This window comes from Temnothorax nylanderi, unplaced genomic scaffold, assembly GCF_030848795.1.
Source record: "Temnothorax nylanderi isolate EJ_2023f unplaced genomic scaffold, tnyl_v1.0 TNYL_tig0096_pilon, whole genome shotgun sequence".
In the NCBI taxonomy this organism is placed as follows: domain Eukaryota; kingdom Metazoa; phylum Arthropoda; class Insecta; order Hymenoptera; family Formicidae; genus Temnothorax; species Temnothorax nylanderi.
Window position 1 is genome coordinate 563,776 of NW_027249158.1, and position 23,440 is coordinate 587,215.

Sequence of the window (23,440 nt, forward strand, 5' to 3'; positions counted from 1 at the left end):
ACCCAGTTTTCGGATCCACATCTGCTGTTTGTGACATCACCATCTCGGGCATATCGGCAATTTTCTGTTGCTGAAGTCCAGAGGGGCCAGCTTCGTCACACGCCAAGGAAACATTAACAAATGTCGTAGGCTCTATAGTTCTACTATTATTAGGATCTTCTTCACTTTCTTCTTTTATAGGTAGGCCTTAAACAAAATTTCAAACGTTCTCTCTTTTTTTCTTCCTACATTTTTCCAAATTTTTAAGCTATCTGCCTAATATATCTAGTAATTAGATATATAAGTTACAAAATTTAATACATAGCACAAATGTGTACCTTCATCTCCATCGCACTCATCGTCCGAGTTTTCCTCCTCTTCACTGCTCTCTTCTTCCTCTTCTTGTTGCGTAGGCGTGTCTGTTTGATTCTGCGTGATTTGGTCATGTGTCGTTTGCGTGCTTGGTCCAGCTACTGGTTGGACATTTTGTACAGAGCTACCACTGTTGTCCATAGGAACTGAGGTTATTTGTTGTTGGGCATTGCTCGACATCATTATGGGCATACTTAGCCCCATGTTGTCCATCATACCCATATTCATATTGTTCTGATGTTCGCTTACTTGTTGCATCACAGTACCATCTAACCTGTTCTCGTTGTTCTGTTCTTTCATCCCATTCTAAAATTTAACAGAAAGCAAACGACATGAGTTTTGTATTTACCAAGAATTGAGAGTTTCGATAATAAATTAAACTAAATACATATTATCGATACTTCATTTCTTAATTGAAGCAATCCGTTTCTATGTTTTAAGTTATATCTAAATATTATATATTACGTAAATTTTTTTATAAAATTAAATTTACCGACTACTAGATAATGTACGTGAAAAAAATTGTAATATATAGAAATATAAAATGTGAAGTATTAAAAAAGAACTTACAAGTGCACAATATGCAAAATATTATGATCACTAGCTATTATCATTGCTAAGGTAAACATAGACAAAAGAAGAATGAAACAAATGATGATAATGTCTAATTTCCAAACTGTAGAAAACTATACAGGGTGTGTGTTAATTTCTCTTAATCTTAAGCCCCTTGCACAATAGGTGATAGCGATAGCGATAGCGGCAGCGACAAAGGTGCTGACAAAGCTGTAGCTTTGTTGGCACCTTTGTCGCAGCCGCTATCGCTATCGCCTATTGTGCAAAAGGCTTCAAGTTCGTCGAGAAAAGGAACTATGTGACAAATAAGTTGTATAGAATAGTGTTTACCGGATTGAGAACATTGTAACCCTGTTTGTCTTCCATGTTTACTTCGCCTAGCCATTGCAGCAATTGTTTCTCGGCATTCGCCGTCGTATGCCAAAATTGATAACATAACTCTACTTTATACACGCAGTCGTCGCATATCTTTTTAGGTAATTTGTCTTCCCTGTTTACCTATAATCATAAAAAGAAAATTCGTGAGGCCTTTTAAAACATCGCAACTTGTATACATGCATCACAATTTTATTTATATCAAAATTAACTCTCCGTCTGGTATACGTTTTTCTTTTTTTTGCACTTTCGTGGGTCATTTGACGCAATTTTTCCCTACCTTAAAATATTTAAAAAATCTGAAAAAATTTACAAAACATTTGTCTACATTGTAGTTAACGATTTCATAGTTATTTTGATAAACACCGTTTATTTAATATTTTCTAGCAGGCTTCCAAGTTTTACAGTTACGAGCAGATATTATTTTGACTCGGACGCCGTAGACCCACGTATACAGACGGAGGGTTAATTTCATTAATAAATTAAAATCACAATTCTCTTAAATTAAAATGCAATTCATTAATACAATATACATTAAAGTATATTTCAATAAAATCGTGCAAAAATTGTCTCTCGGGAGCAACAAGCACGAGAGACGCCATTAAACCGTACGCGATCAACGAGAAGCTAATGGCCAATACACGCGCAGCGTTTCCAAGCTCGATGCTCGATTCCTCCGCGATAAAGGCCCGTATCTAGGCAAGACCGTAGCTCATCATGAGCCGCTTCAGGCGACGTTCTCACGAGAGACAGAAAAATTGTCAAACAAAATGCGAGATTATCGATCCGCGGGCTCCACGGGGAGTCGACGTTACGCGTTTCGCGAGCGTGGCCAATGTCGGCGGCAAGATGTCGAAAACGACCAGGATTAATTGGACTTCGCGGCGCGCGGCACCGCGTGCTCCCCGTCGACCGCCGTTCCTCGCGAGGGACGGAAACGACACATCGATGACGTCGATGTGCGATCGGAGCAAAGCGTATTTCTATCGAGCGACAGCCCGTGCGAGGGACGAAAAGCGCGGCAAAGTCCATCGAGCAATTAAGCAGCGTGACAAAGGCGACGAGAGAGAGCAGCCGGGGTCGCACGCCGAGCGACGTTTAGCGTCGCCGTCGCGTCGTGCCACCTCGACGCGCCACGGAGCGCCGAGCGGTTTTCTCCCTCGTCTACAGAGCGATTCAGAATACGTTCGTCGAGAAGCGCCGAGACCGCCGCGAGGCGCGAGATCGGTAGCATATAGTATCGCGTACGCGAGCCGTCCGCGAGCGAAGGCTCGGCAAGATGGCGGATCGCCATAGCTGGCGGGCCACAACGGTGGGAATGGCGTAGTTAGCTTCTTACCTTGACCGGCAAACAGGCGGTGATCTTGAGAAAGATCTGCCGCACGTCGCCCTCGCCTTCGAAAATCGGCACCGAGACGCGGTCCTTCACGAGACACAGCCGGCACAGGTCCAGGTTCCCGAGGGAGGACATTTTACCGCGTAAAACGCCAGCGCTTCGAGACGCAAAGCCGCGCCCGTTGAACGCGTACGCCGTTCGCTCGCGAGATCCGTAGAGGGGCCGTCCGCTCCGCCGCGTCGTTCACTGCGCGTCGCTTCTGGTCGCTTCTCACGCGGCCTCGGCCGCGTCCGGCTCGCCTCGGCCGCCGTCGCCGCCGCTCGGCCGTCTCCGCGGCGGCCCGACGCCCGACGGCCGCGTTCGCGTTATCGATCCGGCTTTGACCGAAGCCAACCGCCTTCACACACGACAGCCCCGAACGACCGCGACGCTGCGCGACGCCGAGGGTTCTCTCTCCTTGAAATACGTGTATCGCGAATCGATGCGACACGACGATCCAATTTCTTCCCCCTCGAAATCGGACTTTCAACCCCAAAAATCGGGATTGCTCCCTTCCTCCTCTCTCTCTCTCTTTTTTTCCTCTCTTCCTTTTCCCTTCAGTTATCCAAATCGAACCGCGAAATTTGAGCCATATCCCGATTATCCCGAACGGCGATTCGAACGATCGAGATCGGCGAAATTAATTTTCCATAATTAACTCGTGAATACGCACGATTACGTGGAGATACGGAGCTCTTTCCGCAGGTGGGATTCTTGGCTCCGTAACTTCACTTTTGAGTTGACGACGCCGATTGATTGATCGGGCAGGCGACTGGGAAAGGTCGGCCGAGTGCACGCTATGAAGTTTTCATGCTCAATTACTCCCACTTTAGTTAGATGCTCAACGACGCATGATCAAACCGCGTAACGTCTATCAGCAAACAACAAAGAGACCGGAGAAAATGTTGATGTACATTCATTGATTCGTACACCGCGCTTTGTCTCCGTACCGTCGCGCGACGCGTATACTTATATGTAATATAATGTATCTTGCACTCATGCCTAAGCAATTTTTTATGAGAACGATCGCTCTGCCATTTAACGTTAAATTACGAAGGCTTAGAAGTAAGCCGAAATAAATTCGGAGCAAACATAGCTTAACAACAAACGCGGTTTACGTGGTTGATTTATCTGTGTTCGAAAAGATTAAGAAACAGGAACGAATAAATGCGTTATGAATCTAAAAAGCGTACTTTTAACATTTTTCGTCGAGAGAAACCTCTTTCACCTGACATCTTACTTTTACTTTCCTTCCAAATGGAAATTTACGATACAGCACTGCGCGAAATAAAAGTAAAAAGGGCCGTAAGAAGGAGAAGGAGACGAAGGGACATGGTGTCACGTCCCTTTGTATCATTGCGACGCGTAGGGTGCTTTCACACGAAACGGCGGACAACGATCGTCGTAACGGAATCGAATTTCAGTCGATTTTCTTCCAAACACGATTTACAAGTAGCATTGAAATTAATCATCTCATTTAGAAAAATTTTATCGCCGATAAAAAATCCAGCGTCCGATTGTGATACGAGAGTATGTTGTATGTTGATCGAGATCCGTTGTGAAACCGGCTTTACTCTGACGTCACAAAAGATATCAATGACCTCTCGTGTCCTTCCCTGCGGTGCACTGGCTGCGTTTTACTTCAATCTTCAATGATGCTTGAAGAAAAACCAATTTACTCTACATTAGAGAAATGCTTTCATCATTTATTTATTGGCTTCATTTTTTATAAATTATCATGTTTTATATTCGGTAGATTTAAAAATCTATTATATCGCGGTTATTTGCTGCAACAATGACAATTCAGAAAACGAAGTTTTCCAGAAAATGAATTTGAATGTTTGAATGATTCTGTAATATTATTTTTAAATGCAATTTTTTTCGTGTAATAACTGATTACAGAGGAATAAAAGTATCTAGTTATATATTAGCTCTTTTATTCACAATCAGCGTATTGAATTCTCATCTTTCTTTTGCAAACAACTTAAAAATGGCAATTTTTGAGTTATGTCATTGTGTTGTAAATGAGCGATATGTGTACATATTTGTATTTATTTTATATATATAATGTTTGTATGTACATATAATAAATATGATTCTTTAAATTTTAAACATCTATTAAATAAAATTAAAAATTAGAAACTTTGAATATTATTAGAAATAAAATTATTAGAGATTATTAGAAATAAAAAAAATTTATACATATGTGTGTGTGTGTGCGTGTGCGTGTGTAAAATTTAAATAAATTGAACATTTTTAGGTAGTAAATGAATGAAAAAATTTTTATATTTATATATATGTATATACACAAATAAATTTTCATTATTGTTTCTAGGGATAACATGCATACCTACACGTAAATTTTTTTAATCCACTATATATTGTAAATTTTTACTGTGGTCGACAGTCTATCAATACGTTGAAAAATTCATCATTGTGTGTCGTTTGCGACGGATAAATTTATTGCTTGTGTATGGGAGAAGAAAGTACTGCGGCAGAGTAGATAAAAAAAACTGCTTTATTGTGGCAGAGCACATGTATCATTATATACCAGCATATAATAGGAAGTCCATAATAATTTACAAATTACGATCCACTTAAATGTCGTTACACTTGGCGGTGTGTGCAGGCAGGGGATTAGAGAAATGATTCCGATCATTCCCTCGCGTCTTATCTTGAATCATTTTCACCCATTTATTTTGCTCGTGCTATCCTTTAAAACTTTTGAACGTCAATCATTAATCTCGATCGTGAGTGGCTTTCCGAAGGCCCTTGAAGGGTACGCTATGTATAATACACGAAAAAACAAGAGATATGTAGTCACCTTTCCTACGGTTTTTTTTTCCTTTTTCATTGAAATCGTTAGTCGTAATTAGTTTAAGGAACATTGTGCAAATCTCGTTCTGCGTCTTACAATATTGCTATTAATTATCGCGAACAATCATATATATATCGAAGACACACTGAAAGTCAGCTGCTTTCTCTGCCGAAAGGATTAGTCGACTCTTTCCCGCCTCTTTCCGGCGGCGAAATCGTACATTTCATCCCTCGGAAGTGTTTTCTTGTTTCTTTAAAAGAAATAGTCGATCGATCGTCCTACTTGTTGAACGAGCCGTTCAAATTAAATTCATCAGACGCAATCTTTCTGTGTACGATGAAAATCGTTTTAAGTTCCATTTGTTATCGGAAGATATACTGCAGCCAATAAACTCGCCGTAAAGTCGGCGTAATAGAAGCGTGAATTTTTACGAAATTTTGAAGATACAATATCCGAATGCAACACCCGCGTACTTATACTTTACAAATCTCTTACTCCTCTTTTTTTTTTCTTCCCGCGACTTGAGAACCGCGCGAACCAGTAAATCGATTAAGACCACGACGAAATCGCATTACTTCGATGCTTGTAGTTGATTAATTAATCGATTAATTAAGTTTGTCAAATTCGTAACTATATGCACTTACACTTTACGCTATAACAATAATAGCAAAATTGCGTGAATTTTTAAATCTTTTTTTTTGTTTTAAATTCCGTATCCTCTTTCGGTTACTTCGTAATTGTAAATTTACAGCTATTACAAGTATTATTGTTTATATTTGTGTAAGGTAACATTAATAGCAGACTCTGTCCCTCGTGCCCGTCACCTACTTAAATACAAAGTTAAAAATGCACGAGGCTTTTAAATCTTTCTTCAAATCCGCGTATGTGTTTCTCCGCTGTGTTCTTCCGCACGTGTACATTTGCGTTACGCGTGTGCAGAGCACGGTGGATTTGCGTCTGGCACTTGCCTGTACTGTTGTTCCTCATGAATTTTCCGGAGACCCGAATTAAAAGAACGCGTCGAAAGCTCGTCGGCGACGAAATATCGCAGGTGTACGTCGTCGGTGAAACCTCCGCGTATCACGATGCGAGGGTAATATAAATTATCTCGAGTACGTTCTAAATCAATGAAACGATTATACGGTATTGGCAACACTCTCTAATCCCTAACAGCACATGTAGATTCTGAGGATGTTCTCTACTTTTTACAAAAGTAGAGAATATTATGTTCTCAGTAAATTAGGTATATTCTCAGTACAATCATGATATTATGTGCTGTTAGAGACAACTCTTTCTCCTTTCATTTCTTCTCACTTTTATTAGCGCTTTACATGAGGCGTTCTTTTAACTTCAGATATCCTAGAATTTGGAAGGCCGCTGATGTATCGTTTCGAAAAAATTTTCTTCAAACCAATCTCTAAGCTAAGGACTGTAGTCTACCTAATAGAACCGATCGAATAAGAGTCATGTCCACGTTAAACGTTCTTGCATTCATCGAGAAACGAAGGAGTCTCCTGTGCCGCTATCGCGTGTTCCGCGTTTGCCAATTGGTCTTGCCAGGATTACGCGAAGCAGAGCGATACGTCGTACCCTTGAAATTAGAAACATTGGTCGTGCGAAGTAACGCGCAGAGTATGCAAGAAGTTCTCTCAGACGTCGTCTTATTACGTTCTAATTAACTAGACTATAGCCTGAGGGGAAAAAAAATGATCTTATATCGTCAACCCGTCGGGATATTAACTAAGCTAGCGTTGGTCGTAAAATCGTTGATAGTTTTTAGCGTAATCTAGGTACACACCTCGCGCCGATATACGCCGTAATCGATAGGACTCGTTTAGGATAGCTGAACGACAAAACATCAAAGTTTGGGAAAGACTTGGAAGTGAACGTAATTCTACTGCGAATCTCAACGAAGCGTATGTCTCACTCTATATCGTACAATTTCCCTCGTACGTAAGAAGTGTCACGTATGCTTCGATCTACTTCGACATCGTTCCACGCCACCATTCGATTTTTCTCACGAGTGTGTGCCGTACGGGACATGTCGACATGATAAAAAAAATGCAGCTTTTACCTTTCTAAGAATTATTCTATAGATGGCAAACGGTAAATGGGCAATCCTGATGGAACACTCGATAATTATAATAATTATAAATTCCGGGTGAATCATCGATTAAATGGTGTGCTGAAGATTGTCAAATTAGATGCGAAGCAAAGCGTCCCAAGACTTAGACAGAAATGCTTTATATATTACAATATTATATATGTATATATATACAATTAATAAAAATTCTTTCGTGACGAAACACGCGCCACGCTTTCACAATTTACAATTATTATCAATAGAAACTTCATATTCAGTTTTTTTTTATGGCCATTTATATTATAATAATGCGTGAAATTATATTCTGGCTTCATCCTTATAGTACGACGTGTTTTAATCAAGACTAATCTCTTCACAAAAATAGGGAAGTTGCATGTAGATGCACTATCCTATGAGTATAGTGAACTATTCGCCATGTTACTTTGCATTATTATTAATTATTCGTCGGCGTTGAAGTGAGATATATTACAACAACGAAATTCTTTTACTCAGAACAAAATCAGTTAACGTTTAAATATATGTTTTATTATCATTTTCATACTTTTTTTTTATCAAAATAATACAAGTAATGGCAATTTAAATGTACGTCAGGAAATTATGGCACTGCGGTATAATTACAGTGACGTTATTTGGATATCTGTATCTTTTTTTTTTCTTCCTTTCGAACGTTGCATTCACAATACATCATTTCATTCTGCATTTTAGCTAAATCGGTGTGAACACATTCCATTCAATGTTTGCTGTTTCGCGAAACGTTTTAGATGGATAGCCGTCGTATAGGAAACATTCTTAGCAGCGAAATCATATTCTTTTAGACGTCAAACTTTCGGCAAGCACATCTCGAGAGAAATAACTTTGTAGATTATCAAGAGATACTAGATCAATCACGTGATTGTGAAATATTACAAATAAAATCGTGTGTTGTTTCTATCCTTAAATTAAGTTATATATTCTGCATCCTGACGATAAGTTTTACGTCGCCTACTTAATAATTTGAGATCGAAAGCAAACGAGAAATCGTCTTTTTTCCCCAGCTAATGCTATAGCCTCGATATTATAAGCTCAATTATTTTTTTTTATAGAATGTTACAATAAATACAAAATATTATATGAAAGTGTATATAATCCTTGTATTATCTTAAGACGCTATGACCGTTCACCTGAGAATTAAAAAAATTGTATATCCGATTATTCAAAATTTTATTTACGAATTACGTTAAAGACTCTAGCAAAGTTCGATAATGAACTAGATAATGAACTACGGAGTTTAAGAACAAATGGGTAACGACAATCGTTTCAAACAGTAAAATTACCTGTCGTTTCGAAAAGGCTCGTGAACGTTACTGTTATTTAGCTCAAACGAGTTGAAATGATGCGTCAAATAGGATGCGAGTAAAATAAACGTTACATCGACTATCGATTAATACAAGATGCATGGCTATTACGCGTTCACTTAGTTTATCTTCGTTAAGTTTGTCTTCTTTTATTTACTCTCCTTATCTCATAAAAATCTTGTACGACCTACGCGATCGCGTTACTTTTTTTATGTTACTATCTATAATATATTACAGATTTAATTCGCCGTAATTAATGGTAATGAACGGGAGTAAGTTCTAGCAGTTCTTATCTTCATCTTTTTTTTTCGTAGAGTAAGATATTTGTAAGTGAAATGGTGTAACTGATAAACGGTCGACAAGTACGGCTGTTTCGTCATAATCACGTTTGTTTTCATAAAGGAAAATGTTTTTCCAAGTGTTACGTTAAGTTTAAACAAGCATCTAACACGTATACGCGTACATTACTCAGAAAATGTGAAACTACGGATAAGATCGCGCGCCGCAGCCTTTCGTTAATCTGAAATGGTCATATGTACAGCATTATAAATTACATTTGGTCACGATGAACATCAGTATCTTCGAATTGTTGACGTGTGATTGAAAAGTATTTGGCTTTTGGAAAATCCTGATTATATACCGTAATGAAAACGCGTCGCATGAATGTTATGACTTAAATAACAAGACATTCCCACGAAAGAACTGCCGTACCGGTCGGCGTTTTTCCTGTGTACGTACCATCCGATCGGATAAAGAAACGTCTTCTACGTATGTCTACTCGCACACGTGCAATCCAGTATACGTCTTAAAAATATCCGAGTAGATTCTACTTCTCGATAAAAGGCAAGAGAATTGTTCCGCTCGTGTTCATCCTATAGTATGATAACGCATCTACCGGGAATACGTACTTGTCTCGTGTTTCGATGGATTGACTCTTCGTAGATAGACTATAAACGATCAAATTCGGGGGGGGGGGGGGACGAATTCGCGTAAAATTTTTTTCCTCCGCGCGTACATCTGTCTTTCTCTGCGCAATCATGTCGGCGCCCGTTTGTGTATTTCAGGAGACCTACGGCAACCTATTGAACTCTAGAAATCTATGACCATCTGTGGCCATGGCCATCTCGATAATCTCGATCTGCACTTAAATAATAAATAGATGGAAAGTCGAAATTTTGGAAGATATATTTATATTATATATATATTTATATCACGTACTCGCGAACTCGCTTGATAATAATCGTGACGTATCTTACAAGTATGTATTATACACATTATATATCTCTGTAAGATCGGAACGCCTCGTGTATCGTATACCTAAAGTCGTAGTTTGCTTTCTTTTCATACTTTATATTATATACAAATTGTAAAATGTCTTCTTAATGAAAAAGTCGTGTCGGTCTGTGTATATCTCTTTCTTTGGTGTGTATTTATATTTTCCTAATATTTTTCTCTCTCTCCCACGAGAACGTGAATGTAAGGTGTATACATGTGACATTCGTATTTTCTTCTTTTCACGCGTTCTTACATCCTTGCACACAGACGACACTTCCATGCACACTCGCTCGCACTCACTCGCGATTTCGCTCACCGACATTCGCACCCCTTCGCATTCGATCCCTTTCGTCCTTCCCACGCGAACATTTTTCACGTGTCTTCACGAATTCCTCGGTTGCAAGATACATAATTATCCCTGCACAGCCTTTTGTACATGCATGTCTTTTCAAGGTCAGTTCACCGCGTAATCGCACCTGCGACGTGTGATTCCACATTTCTCGTTCTATTATATATTTTAAAGAGGCGGACTAAGTATGAGAATATTAGAAAGCGAGCGCAAAGATTATACTGCTCATTCCAAGCCGTAGTAGATGTCTGAAATGTGACTCTAGTATATATATATATATATATATATGTACTTGAGATTCGTAGAATATGCGATTAAATTTTTATCGAGAAAAGATTAATCTCGAATTGGCGAATAAAATTGTAAATGTAAAAGGAGATGCGAGAACCTGTACTAATTTTTAGGATAGACACGTTATTCCAGTAAATATCCTTACACATGTAATATTCTTTTTCGAGGAAAATATAATTTCGGCTACAAAGGATCAAAGGTAACTCATTGTTAGTTACGGACTAAAAGTAAATCTACATCGCTGCAGAGCTATCACACATATAGAATCTCATCGCACGTCGCACTTAGTGATGCCGGCGAATGACACAGCCATTTATCTAGAGCGCCAGAACGGAAAGCTTCGTCTCGGCATCTTGAGCGCCAATTCTCGCTTTCTCACTCGTCGAAATTCTCACGCCTTACTCGATGGTGGCACAGACGCATCAGAAACTCATTCATCGCACATCGAGTATCTTAATACTCTCGATTACACGAATGTGAATTAAACTCGGACGATAGCGGCGTGTCGCGAATGGAAGAATTATACATACCGCGCGGGTTCGCGCGTCGCGAAACGACAAAACGTTTTCGTTGAGAAGCATCCGGCGCCGTCGTTATCCCGGTGTCACGATCCGGATTAAACAGTTCCAGCGATCCAATATTTAACCGATCCCAATCTCTCGACTATCTATACGAAATCTTACTCGCGCTCGACGAGAGTAGAACGCAAAAAAGAGAGAGAGAGAGAGAGAAGGAGAAAGAGAGAAAGAGAGAGAGAGAGAGAAAGAGCGAGAAAAAGAGAACTCGTGGCGGTGATGATAGCGTCTCGACGACGATTGAAATTCGTTGAAGTCGCCGGCTGCCGGGCAGAGGCACACGCTCCCCTCAGACGGACACCCGCCGCGGCTGCTCGTGGTAGTAATGCTGCTGCTCGTCGAGAAGTGTCACACTTCTCGCAGCGGAGCAACGTCAAATGCTGGCGCGGTGCTGATACAGCGGGAACGACAGCAACGGGGTGAGCGGCAGCGGATCGCCACCCCGCACACTCGACGACGCCGACAGCTGTTGCATGGGCAGCAAGTGCGAGATCTTGCCCGGCGAGCGGCGCACCGTGAAACGCGGTCTCCGCCGTTTCCTCTGGAAGCCGCTGCAGCGGCAGCTGCACACCGACGCCTCGTCGTCCAACGACATCGCGTGATTGCCGATCTGGCCGGACAGTATCGAGCCGTTCGCTGTTATCACGTCGCCCTCGAGACGCACCGCGCCCTGGGCCGCCTAAAGGAGCGAAGATGCTCGATTAATGTTCTCGTGAACAGCGCTCGTGGACGTTCATTGCAATGGTAATAGAATGTCCATTCAACAATGCTATTTTAATCAGTGGACTACTCGTTTGATTCAGCAAGATGAAATGTACGGAGAGAGTACGAAGGTACCACAAACCATAAGAATTTCATAAAGAAAGAAATGACAATTAGGTAGTTGATACTAAATAATCGGCAAAATGATGAATGAATAAATATATTTTAAAGATAAGGATGACTCATACCTGTAACGCTTCGGCTTCGTCTCGTCTTTCATCCTCCGTGTTCATAGTCACGAATCTCAAAACCAGCAAATTAAGCGAGGCCGCCACAATCGCCAAGCCGAAGAGAATAAATATTAGGGCAAACATCACGTATTCTGGCTTATTGTTGAGCGCGTTGTCCTTCTGCAGCGCGACCATGTCGCCGAAACCGATTGTCGTCAAGGTGATGAAGCAATAGTAAATGGAATCGAAGTAGGACCACCCCTCGTACCTGGAGAACGCGGCGGCTCCGCCGGCGATAGTCAGGCACGACAACGTCGTTACCACGCAGATGAGATTGATCTCCGAGGCCTGCAATACGTCGAGTGTTAAATTATAAGTCGAAATTGTATTACATATTTATTATATATGTCGTAATAAACGTCAAAGGGACAAGAACGAGTAATTTAATCTTCGATATTCGAGAAAAGAAAGTATTCGGTACTCTCGAGGGAAATCTATCAGATTATATTATTCAATTTGAAATAGAGGAAATATACATAGGTCTGTTACAGATTAACGTTATAATAGTTTTTATTGAAAAAGAATGAAAAAAGTCAGTTTAAATAGAAGCAACATTAGTTATTAGATAATTCACGTTATAAGTTCGCGTTAATTTTATACGAATTTTACATTGAACAAAGTGAGTATTAAAATTAATTCTTATGATATCTATAACTTTTTAAAATTCAATATAATCTACGTCTATTTCGTACAAAATTCTGCTTAAAATTCGAGTTTAATTCAACCGCTTGCACCTGGATTATTGCAGTTCCACTTATTTGTCGCTATTTTGAGCAAAAACACAATTTCATGCACGTTTAATTAACTTTTATAATCTGCTGCGAGGAAATTTCTCGCCGATTTTGGTGCGGCTTGTGTATATTGTCTCGAGAATAGGACGCGACTGAATCCCATTTGAATCGTATACGGAACATCCGACGACGAAGCACGTGGCTCGGCTAAGCTTACCTGGACGTCCCTACAGTTTAGAAGCGTCTTTACGCCCCGTATTACGACAGACGAGAACTTATTCAAACGTTCTCCTATACTCTGGAACATTACGAGTCCTAATGGGATACCGATGATCGCGTAGCACATCGTGAACAATTTGCCGTATATGGTGTTCGGCGTCGAGTGTCCGTAACCTGAAATATAATTAAAATGTGGAACAAACTTTTTAAAGGTTCTTCAGCTTTTCCGCACAATCGACGGAAAATGACACCCGGGTCGTAAATGTAATCGCGACGTTTCGTGCGAAACCGCAAAACTTCACACAATGTGAGCCCGCGTATCCTATCACGATGAAAACGGCTAAATCGATTAAAACGCATTGACTGGCGAATATATTTGACGATCCATTCGTGCGTTGCTTCAACAATCACTTTCGGCTTCAAAATCACGGTCATTTACCGAAAAGCTCGTAGTATCGAAAAATTCTTTTTTTTTTTTAATTAAAAAATAAACTTGATATGCGCTCAAAATAATGTAGAAAAATTTTGAATGTAAAATAATTTTTTCTTCTTCCTATTTACAAAAAAAAATTGGCACTCTTTTAACGCTCACAAAGAGGAAAGAGATCCAAATTGCGAATCAAACTTGCTTTTTCCAAACAGTCGCATTTGGGTGTCTGCCAAACGGGTTATCGAGCAGGTTTTCGATGCAAATGAATAGTATAACGCAACGGTAGTTACGCGTAATAAACTCGGTTTGAACAGCCGACGGTATTCGGGGCAACGGGGTAACTTTGCAACATATCTACCTATCGTGGTGAGGACCGTTGTGGCGTAATAAAACGCGCCGGCGAACTTCCACTGTTGGCCAGCTTTGTGAGGTTCCGTCTTCAGCACCACTGTTTCCATGATCTTGAAGTCGTCCTCGCTTATATTGTATTTTTTTATGACCATTTTCTCAACGTCTGCGAACAGAACGAGCGCGCTAATTAGATTGACGCGTAGCTCACGATACAGTACGAATGATGCGCAAACTATTATTTATTTTTTATTGTTGAGAGAGAGAGAGAGAGAGAGAGAGAGAGAGAGAGAGAGAGAGAGAGAGAGAGAGAGAGAGAGAGAAATGAATATATCACGGAGCTAAATAAAATGACTAATGACCTCTGAACTTTTCAGAGTGTGCTTTGAAAGCGTCTGTCGGAACAGATGCCTCGCACATCTGGGTAACGATAACTCGATGAAAATTACGTGTCAGGTACGCGCAGAATTGTTCTTCCCACGAATAAAAGCTGCGGCTCGTCTTTGTAAAGAAAAAAAAAAAAAAAAAAAAAAGAAACAGGGCAATACGCGAATCGCTACTTCATTCTACTGATACCAGGTTTTATAAGGCTCGCGGGAAACGGTATTTATCAAGCGTTTTCGAGCCATCAGCGAGACAATAGTCGCAACGATGTAAGATCGTTCCCCTTTGACGACAGTGCAACGACATTCTTCTATTGGGGTTGCCTCTCTGCATAACGTACACCCTGTCTCGCACAAGTACCGCCGTCGCCGCACACACGATTGCACTCTCACTAATGCCTCTCATTCGTACATAGCGTTCGTTGTTCGCTATACGGCTAAGTAATCTACGCGAATGGCAGTAAAGGGGCTTGAGGAAACCCCAGACAACACAAATGCCTAGAAACGTCGTAGGAACGTCTATGTAAGAGACACTTCACGCCTCCGATGATCTTTCGAAGTTCTCAGACGTCACTTGGACTTTTCACTTAAGGCTTTATCCATTCAATAAAAGTTATGTTAAAATCAGATTAAGAGAGAAAGGAGCAATTGTTATATATATGTAATATCATTGCATAAAAAACCGAAGTGTGATAAAGTTGTGTAAAATAAAACATATAAAACTGAGAAACTTTACAACGTATCTTTTCTCTTTTCGGAAGAAAAGAAAACTTTTCTCTTTTGTTCTCTTTTCATTTTTGAAAAAATTAGAGTTTTAAATTAACTCTATAGCACGTCATATTCTTATTTATTACATTTTTCCAAACGTGATTAAAAGTTGATAAAATTAATTTTGCAATATATATCATTATTTGTAGATCGAGTCATTAAAAACTTTGAAAATCCAGTCATTTTAAAAACGACATTCCGCGTGTATCTCGAAATATTTGCAAAGTAAGAGCGGCTCGATTACTTACCATCTAACGCTTCTTTGCGTAATTTCTCCGTCTCGGACTCGAGCACGTCGAAGATTGCAGCACCGACGAGGAGATAGGTAAGCGTGAAGACGATTAATGATAAAGTCCGGACGTTTTGCTTCTTCATTCTCTAGTGAGCCACATGCTCACTAGCAGGGCCCCGGCCCTAATTACTTGCATCGCTCAGTGAGATACGATTTGGGTTGCCGGGCCCATGACGACCCCCTTCTCTCTTCTCCTTCCAAAGTGATACTTGACGGGGGCCCCTCTCTTCCTTACCGAACGCTACAGACTTGGCACGCGGTCCCTTGTCTTCAGGATATCTGCTTCCTTGCCGTAGCAATCGTGCAGCCGTTTTCGTTCATCTGAAACTGTCGCGTCTCCTTGTCCTATCAAAGCTAAAACAGGCATCGTGTAAAAAAAAAAGAAAACGTTATCGCTCTGATATACAACGATTTATTAATAAAAATCAGATCGACAATAAATTCCTGATAAAATAAGAAATGAGAAACCGAGATGTGCGCGGTAATTGGAGCACCGAATCGATTTCATGGCAGCCGAAAGCGAGCCAATGATACGGACGAAATTTACGAATCTACTCCAGCAATGGTTCGCGTTATTTTTAAAGATGTGGGTCACTTATTAAGAATGAGCCGCGAAGATTGAAATCGATTTTATTGAACACTTTTTCCCTCACCCCGAGTTTGTTCTTTCGGAATCGCTTTCCTAGCTTGAAATTCAGATGCCCGACGAAAAGGTATAATCGTTCTAAGCGGTCAAGCGAGAGAGATGACCGGTTTTAAGACTTCCCCTTTTCCTCATTGACGTAGTGAGACGAATCAATTTCCCCGATGGGGATCGGACCGAGGAAAAAATATGCTGATTTAGGGGGAAAAAATTTAGCTCACCTGCAACCTGTTCCGGGTTCTCCTTTAGGTACGACGAAGAGTTGAGCAGAATGATATGGCAGTGCTTTCGCTGCTCCCACTGCCACGTTCCCTCCATTCCTCAGCTTAGCAACACACGCTTTCAGAGCCGACTAAACAAAAAAAGATGAAATTCTGATGAATGACGAGGCACATTTCGCCGGAAAATTGATTTCTGATAATACGAGGAAATAATTCGAGGAACATTGCCGGAATTTATTTCATCAATATTTGCGATATTATTTTTCACTTGAGATTCTATTCTAATATTAAATTTATTTTTCGTCGAAAAAAAAAGCATTGGAATTGAACGCAAAAATTTGGAGTATGACAAAAATATGGAAAGCATATATACATGACACATACACATGAAATATTTAATATATTAGGAAGATTAGAAAATATAAAAATGTCCAAGAAAAGCAAAATGAAAGTTATCGTAAGTACCAAAACTACATGTCGGTGGTCGATGAGAAAATGATTGGACAAACGATTAGATTTGTTTTGGATGTGGATTAAAGTGGATTTGGGATGTAAGAGTTTCAGACTGGCTTTTACCGGGATTAATTAACCGATCCAATTGAACTCTTTGTTATCCCTTAACTTGCTAATTGCTTTCGGCTAAGCGTTATTTGAAGAAACAAATGTGTAAAATCTGTGTTAAGATTAAGTAATTTTAATAAGAATAGTGTAAAATAATCGCTGATGATATACATATTATTGCAGGATATTCAGAAAGTCTCTGATTCACGTATATTTACATTGAATATATTCTCCATATTAAATACATATGATTCTACGATTAGATAGCCATATATACAGTAGAACACTACGAACACGAGCGATGTTTCCCATCAAAGATTACAACCTGCGGTAATTTTGGTGAGTTCAGATGCGCGTTTATTCATGAAACTGGAAACATGGATCAGCGAAATATATTTATCTGCATACGTAACATTCAAAATTCAACTCATTGGAATTGTGTCAATTTTAGTTGTTGATTTCCACTAATATCCTCCATTTAATGCTATTCTGAATCACGATAAACCTCCTTTCACATACATGTCCCGTGTTTTGTAAAAGTTCGTCTTATGCATATAATTTTCAAAAATAAAAAGGAAAAATGAGTTACTTTGTACATTAAATATATAAAATATTCCAAATTCTCATTGCGTTTTTAGGGCAAGCTTTCACATACACGTCTGCAATAAATATTGAATCCATCACAATACAAAAATTTGATCAAAAATAAAATTTAAATAATAAAGTTATTTAGTTAATCGGAAGAATAATTAATGAATCAATTTCTCAGATTTAGAACGTGACGTAACAGAGGTTTAATAAAAATTGGGTAAAAATAAAGAGACGCAAAAAGAGAGAAAATGAAGGAAAAATTTCGCAAGCGAGTAAAGAACCTAATAAAAAAATTTGAGATAACTCATTATTCATCCAATTCGAGATCAGTTCTAATAATTCCATAAGCAACGAGTCTAACAACGTCAAATCAAATCCTCTCAAATCCCCCTCTTCTCTCCTTCTCGTAGTTTAAATTAACGTTTGTGCGGTAGTCGGTTAGAGATTGGCGGACTGTATTTTATTGAATTTATGACAAATTGCTTCCGAAATTCCCATCCGTTATGCGAACAACATTGTGAAGCGGGGAGAGAGAAAAGGGGAGAGAAGGAGAAATCTGGAGAAAACCGTCTTCGCACACTTAACCCGTGAAAGAAGAGATCGCAGAAATCCCTTCGTGAATCAAGGTAACGACCGTGATTAGAATCGCGGTGATTCCTTTCACAAGGGGGAGAATCTGCTAAATACATTTAAACCTGATACACGTGACATTAGCGCCGGTAATAATCGATGAATGTACAAATCTGACATTTCAAAGAGAATGTTCTAATCCGCGCGCGTTCGCATATAATCGAATTTTTCCGTTCCAGTTGATGTCAAATAGAAAACAGGCTAGATCAAGCCCGTCAGATTGATTGCGTAAGTCATTTCTTGCGAAGAGAAAAAAGATAAAGATTAAATATATTAATTCATTATTATTTCGGATTATCGATTTAATCGCTTCTAACACGATATTCATTGTTAAGTATATTCAAAAAATTACTGTGCGGGCATACACGTAGTACCTAGCATTTTGTCATCTTTTCCCATGTGTATAGAGAATAAAAATAATAAAAAAATACATATATTTGTCATAAATTTGAAATTGCTTTCATATTTTTGCCCTAAGCACGAAATTTTAGTACATCGTAATTCTTAGTCAGCCTAGTCAGAAGCGGATAAATTCCTTGGAGGGTGTGGAACGTCCCTTTCAGAGACGCGGACCGTCCTGACGGATGTTTTAAAGGGTGCGCAAGGATGATTGATGATCTCATGTCTGCGCGATTTCTGTTACTTATCAATGTAAGGAAAACAAGGACACGCATTTCTCGCGCCGGGAGAATATATATATCCTATATCCTTAGCCCAGCCGAGAAGGTCAAGGACCCGTCACTTTAGGGGAAGACACGTCGCAATTCTGCGCTATCCAGGCATTATCTCGCGATAGGATCTTCATTGTTATACCCTTGGATAGGTCACGAGTTTAATAACACCAGTTAGATACAGTACCGTTCGCGATGCTCCCTAATATCGATTATTGTGCGCACGATTCTGTAAAGGGTTGTTGCGATAACGGCTTATTTGCTCCACTGAATCAACGGGAACAATAAGCCATAGTAGACAAGTAAAGGACGATATATCCGATCGTCCACGCGGCTCTTCCCCGAAGACAAAGAATTTTCCTAGAAGTCTACTGAGCGACAAATCGGTTTCTCATCACCGTCACGATTTCGAATTTGCTTAATATGAGAAATTCTAGAAATCTTGTTACGCAACGACAAAGAGACCGATCTGTTTTAGATACACTCGACACTCGGACCTTGAAACTGAGCTTTATTACTGAATAATACGACTTTTTGCACTATATTATACTCGTTGTTAAATTATTTCCAACATAAAAATGATATAAAATAATATCAAAGCTAATACGATTTAAAATTGAATTAAAGCACAAATTGAAATTAGAATTCTGATAAAAACGAAACTAAATGTTTCGCTTCTGCACCTGCTACGTCTATTAAATCCTGTGAAATTCTGTTTGAAAGAACATGGGAATGTGTTATGAGCTTTTTGCGCTGATAAAGTTTTTGCAACAAACTCCGTGCAATCCATGTACCTACTTCTGAGGCAAAAGGTTCGATGGATATCTGTGAATATCTTGTTTGAACATCAAATAAGTACCATTCTAATTGATTAAAAAATTATCACATGTAGTAATAATCAAAATATCATTTACAGAAATAATAACATAGAAAAAAATATTACAGACAATAAAGATACATATCAATAATATATAAATAATCTTATACAAAAATCTTATACAAAAAATATATACAGATTAACGGTTTTATACAATTTGCTAAAAATGTAAAAAAAATATAAGTCAAAAGACCGTCATGATCTTAAGTTTACTTTGTCCCCGCTTATAAATGTCCTCACGGAAAAACAATACGTCGCTATGAATAACGTATCCCCTCTGAATCGACTTTGCGTCCCCTCATTTATTCTCGCGAGTAAGCTCTAGATAGGAAATTAGGTATCAATAAACGTACGAATCGACAGCGTGCGTCCTGTAAATAATCGCGAACCCGATCGAAATATATATATATATCGGCGGATTACAAGGGCCAGTCGTATTTTACGTTACATTACGCGCAAAGTTACGGCGAGAGAAATCATCTCGCTGCCGCGAGCGCCCTGGGAATCCGACGACTTCGGACAAATGATCGCGTCATGTTTATCCTCATACGAAATCGCGAAGCTCGCGTGCGGTTACCTCTCCCACGGGTATTGCGTCATACGACGTTACGGTTGTCTCTGATGGGGTGTTTTCGCGACCAGTCGTCTCGCAAATCAAATTTTCATATCAGGTACAAAACGTACGGAATGCTTTGGACCTTGTACAACGATATTTTCGTCACGCCTGATAAAACTGGAATTTACGATGATCAATGTATTTGGTACAACACATACAGTTTCCATTTGTCCAAGAAAGGATTTTTAATTTTGAGGTACTAAAAAAAATGTTCTCGCTCTTTCCAATAATTCTCGGCTCGCTCTTTATATGGATCATTCTCGTGACCTATCAATATATAAAACAAGAAAGCTTTTGATAATGAGAAAGGGAACGAGAAAAAAGAAAATCCTCCTCCTTGAATTTACAACGTAAATTGCAAAAGCCAAAGTAATCAACCTGATATATAGCATAACGTGTTACGTATGTACATGAAATATGCGATAGAATTAGAGTGCGCGCAATCCTTGCTCGCGCAATTGCAATTCCTTGAAATTCCAAGAAATTGTGGCAGGACTGCCCGGTGTAATATCGAAATTGCACGTGCGATGGGGTTGTAGCAATCGATTGCACGGAAATAGAAGGCCGCTCTAATTCGTACGATTCTCGCGAGCGCAACATCCGGTTCTTCCGATAACTTTTAGTTCTCACAGATGTTACTAATAGTAGACTCTGTACCTTGGTGTTCAATATTGGGATACATCGATTAGCGAAACCCACGCGGTATATGCATAATTAATCGAATTATCAATCAAAGTCTCCATTATCGTCGAAAATGTATTACGGTATGGATATTAAAGCTGAATTAAAATTATTGCATTTTCCTGTGAGAGCAAACCAGAACAAATCTCGTGTGTGTATCTCGTAATGCAATAATTTTCAAGTGTCATTAAATTATTAATTAATTATTTTAAAAATTCATTACAACTACAAAGGTATAAAAAGTACAAAACTGCTACACAGCTCGCTATAGTTAGCGTATCAAATGATCGGCGACGAATATGAATATAATTGTAGAATATCATATAATAGTTGTTCAGACGCAAATGAGCGGAATATGTTTTAAATCTCTTTTATATTTCATAAAAAAATAAAAAAGTTTGCAACATACATATTACATTTGCAAATGATATACTAATACGATATACGATACTAATAATGCAGGGAATACATGAAATATTATCTCCGTTTGTTCTCTCGCGCAAAATACGAGCGTCCGAGAGGATGAGCCGATATCTCCGACCTCATCTCGCAGATATGCGCCCATCGTGCATTTCGTGGCGGGCGAATGCTAGAGTCATTTCCCTTAAGTTGCGTAGCGCGAGTGGCGGGCTATTCCGCCGACATTATCGGCATTATGTTCCTCGATGGCCACAAAACTTGCGCGGAACTTCCGTAATGAAAGGAGACCAAAGAAGATGAAACTCCCGGCACACTCCGCCGTTGATCCTTCCTGCTCTTCGCCACCTAAGCGGCCACGCGCACTGACGCTTTCGTAAGCACGAAAATACAACCTTACTCGCGCGCTCCTTCCCGATTCAATTACATTAGAGGACGTCCGGGGACCTTTTTTCTCCCCTATCTACCCGGATGATGCCGTGTTCCGGGTTCCGGCTCACCTTCGCCGACATGTTACAGCCGCCCGGCCCCTTTTTCGCCGCTTTTTTTTCCTCCCCTCCCTACGACGCTGCCTTTTAAAGTGCCGCGCAAACCCACGATAAAGTCGACGAGTTTCATAAATAAATACATTCCGCTACAATATGCTCGCTAGTACCTTTCAATAAACTTTTAGTATTCAGCTTATGTCGTCTCGAGAGGAAATACATGCATTCAATGATTAAATGTCGTAGGTGCCCAACTCACAATTTGTGATATTTGATTGACGCAAAATCATACTTACAAAATCTATATTTTTCTCGTTCGAATGAAATATTAGAGATGGCAAGGGAGTTGTTAATTGTATACATATTGATTGTATATATGACACGCTATTCAATCTTCGTTTGACAGCATTTCTCTCTTAAGAGAAATAATGTCGGATTAAAATCGCTTTCTACTACTGCGAATGATACAAGTTGATTTGCAACAGTTCTTCGATTTAGCCCCCCTTCTATACTATTCTCTTTCGCAAAATTACCCAATCTCATAATAATTCAAGTTATATTGAAATTTTAATGCAATATAAAGTAAACTGCTTATAGAAACAATTTATTAAAACATAAAATTATAATTTAAATTATCTTATTATACAACCCTTTTATCTCGAGAAATATTTTCAGGCTTAAGCTACCTCAAATACCCGTGGCATTATCAATACAAAGAAGCACAGGGTTGAACCTCTATAATTAAACAGCCTGACTACAAAAAGCACGCACAGCACGTCGCGTCGTTTAAACGCTTGGAAATTCCACGCGTCATCCGACGCGGCTACACGTACGTCTTTTTGTCGTCGAAAAGCAGGCATAATTTCGAGGAAGGGGTTAGTAACCCCTATACGTTTGCCACGATGGTGGGAGGCACTTCGGCTCTTTTCAGATCGACTGGACCAGTCGAATGATTAATGGACAGACACTGAAAAAAGAACTTTCATCCATCTTTCGTTCCCTTATCCATCCCCATTCTCCCGTCTGTCTCTCTCCCTTTCCCTTTCTCTTTTTCTCGTCCCTCTGCTTGTCTCTCGTACGTTGCCCCACGTTTGTTCAAGGACGCACGTGGTCATCGGATAACCAGCAAAGAACAAAAGTGCCGAGGGATGGATAGACGGATTTATCGTGGGGTATCATTCGCAGGGTGCGCTTGACAAATTTTGGATTCCCTTAACTATTCGAGAGTTCATTCTCCCGTTTCTTTTCCTTCCCACAATCTACGGCCGTTCTCCACCGACATTTCTCATCCGCCGGTGATGGATAGCCATGGCATGAGAAAATGAAAAAAAACCGTCTTTGATTTATCGCTAACCGATCATCTCTATCTTCGGAAGAAGCGTGCATGCGCGGCGCGAGTAATGGAGCTCTGAAGCGCTGTTCTCAAATTATCCCGTTGCAAGCAAAACACGCGTTGGGAACTCA

The 23,440-nt window shown here is 39.7% G+C and overlaps 2 protein-coding genes across 13 annotated transcripts in view; both read right to left on the reverse strand.

Annotated features, from left to right (window-relative positions):
* LOC139775322 (uncharacterized) overlaps positions 1-3,431 on the reverse strand; it is a 68,239-nt gene extending 64,808 nt beyond the window's left edge. For 3 of the 10 annotated variants that reach the window (XM_071711240.1, XM_071711241.1, XM_071711238.1), the window contains exons 1-4: positions 2,639-3,427; positions 1,255-1,422; positions 318-657; positions 3-186 (exon numbers count right to left, since the gene is read on the reverse strand). In XM_071711240.1, the coding sequence (XP_071567341.1) occupies positions 3-186; positions 318-657; positions 1,255-1,422; positions 2,639-2,770 (824 nt within the window). In that variant the 5' untranslated portion in view covers positions 2,771-3,427. Of the gene's footprint in view, positions 1-2; positions 187-317; positions 658-1,254; positions 1,423-2,638 lie in introns of all 10 variants that reach the window. The other 7 variants (XM_071711245.1, XM_071711244.1, XM_071711243.1 and 4 more) reach the window with 5 other exon arrangements.
* A 1,743-nt stretch (positions 3,432-5,174) lies between these two features.
* The window catches only part of Task6 (TWIK-related acid-sensitive K[+] channel 6), an 83,103-nt gene continuing 64,837 nt past the window's right edge, over positions 5,175-23,440 (reverse strand). The window contains exons 2-7 of one of the 3 annotated variants that reach the window (XM_071711200.1): positions 16,448-16,578; positions 15,540-15,904; positions 14,151-14,306; positions 13,361-13,536; positions 12,371-12,700; positions 5,175-12,099 (exon numbers count right to left, since the gene is read on the reverse strand). In XM_071711200.1, coding sequence (XP_071567301.1) covers positions 11,794-12,099; positions 12,371-12,700; positions 13,361-13,536; positions 14,151-14,306; positions 15,540-15,666 — 1,095 coding nt within the window. In that variant the 5' untranslated portion in view covers positions 15,667-15,904; positions 16,448-16,578 and the 3' untranslated portion in view covers positions 5,175-11,793. Of the gene's footprint in view, positions 12,100-12,370; positions 12,701-13,360; positions 13,537-14,150; positions 14,307-15,539; positions 15,938-16,447; positions 16,579-23,440 lie in introns of all 3 variants that reach the window. The other 2 variants (XM_071711199.1, XM_071711198.1) reach the window with 2 other exon arrangements.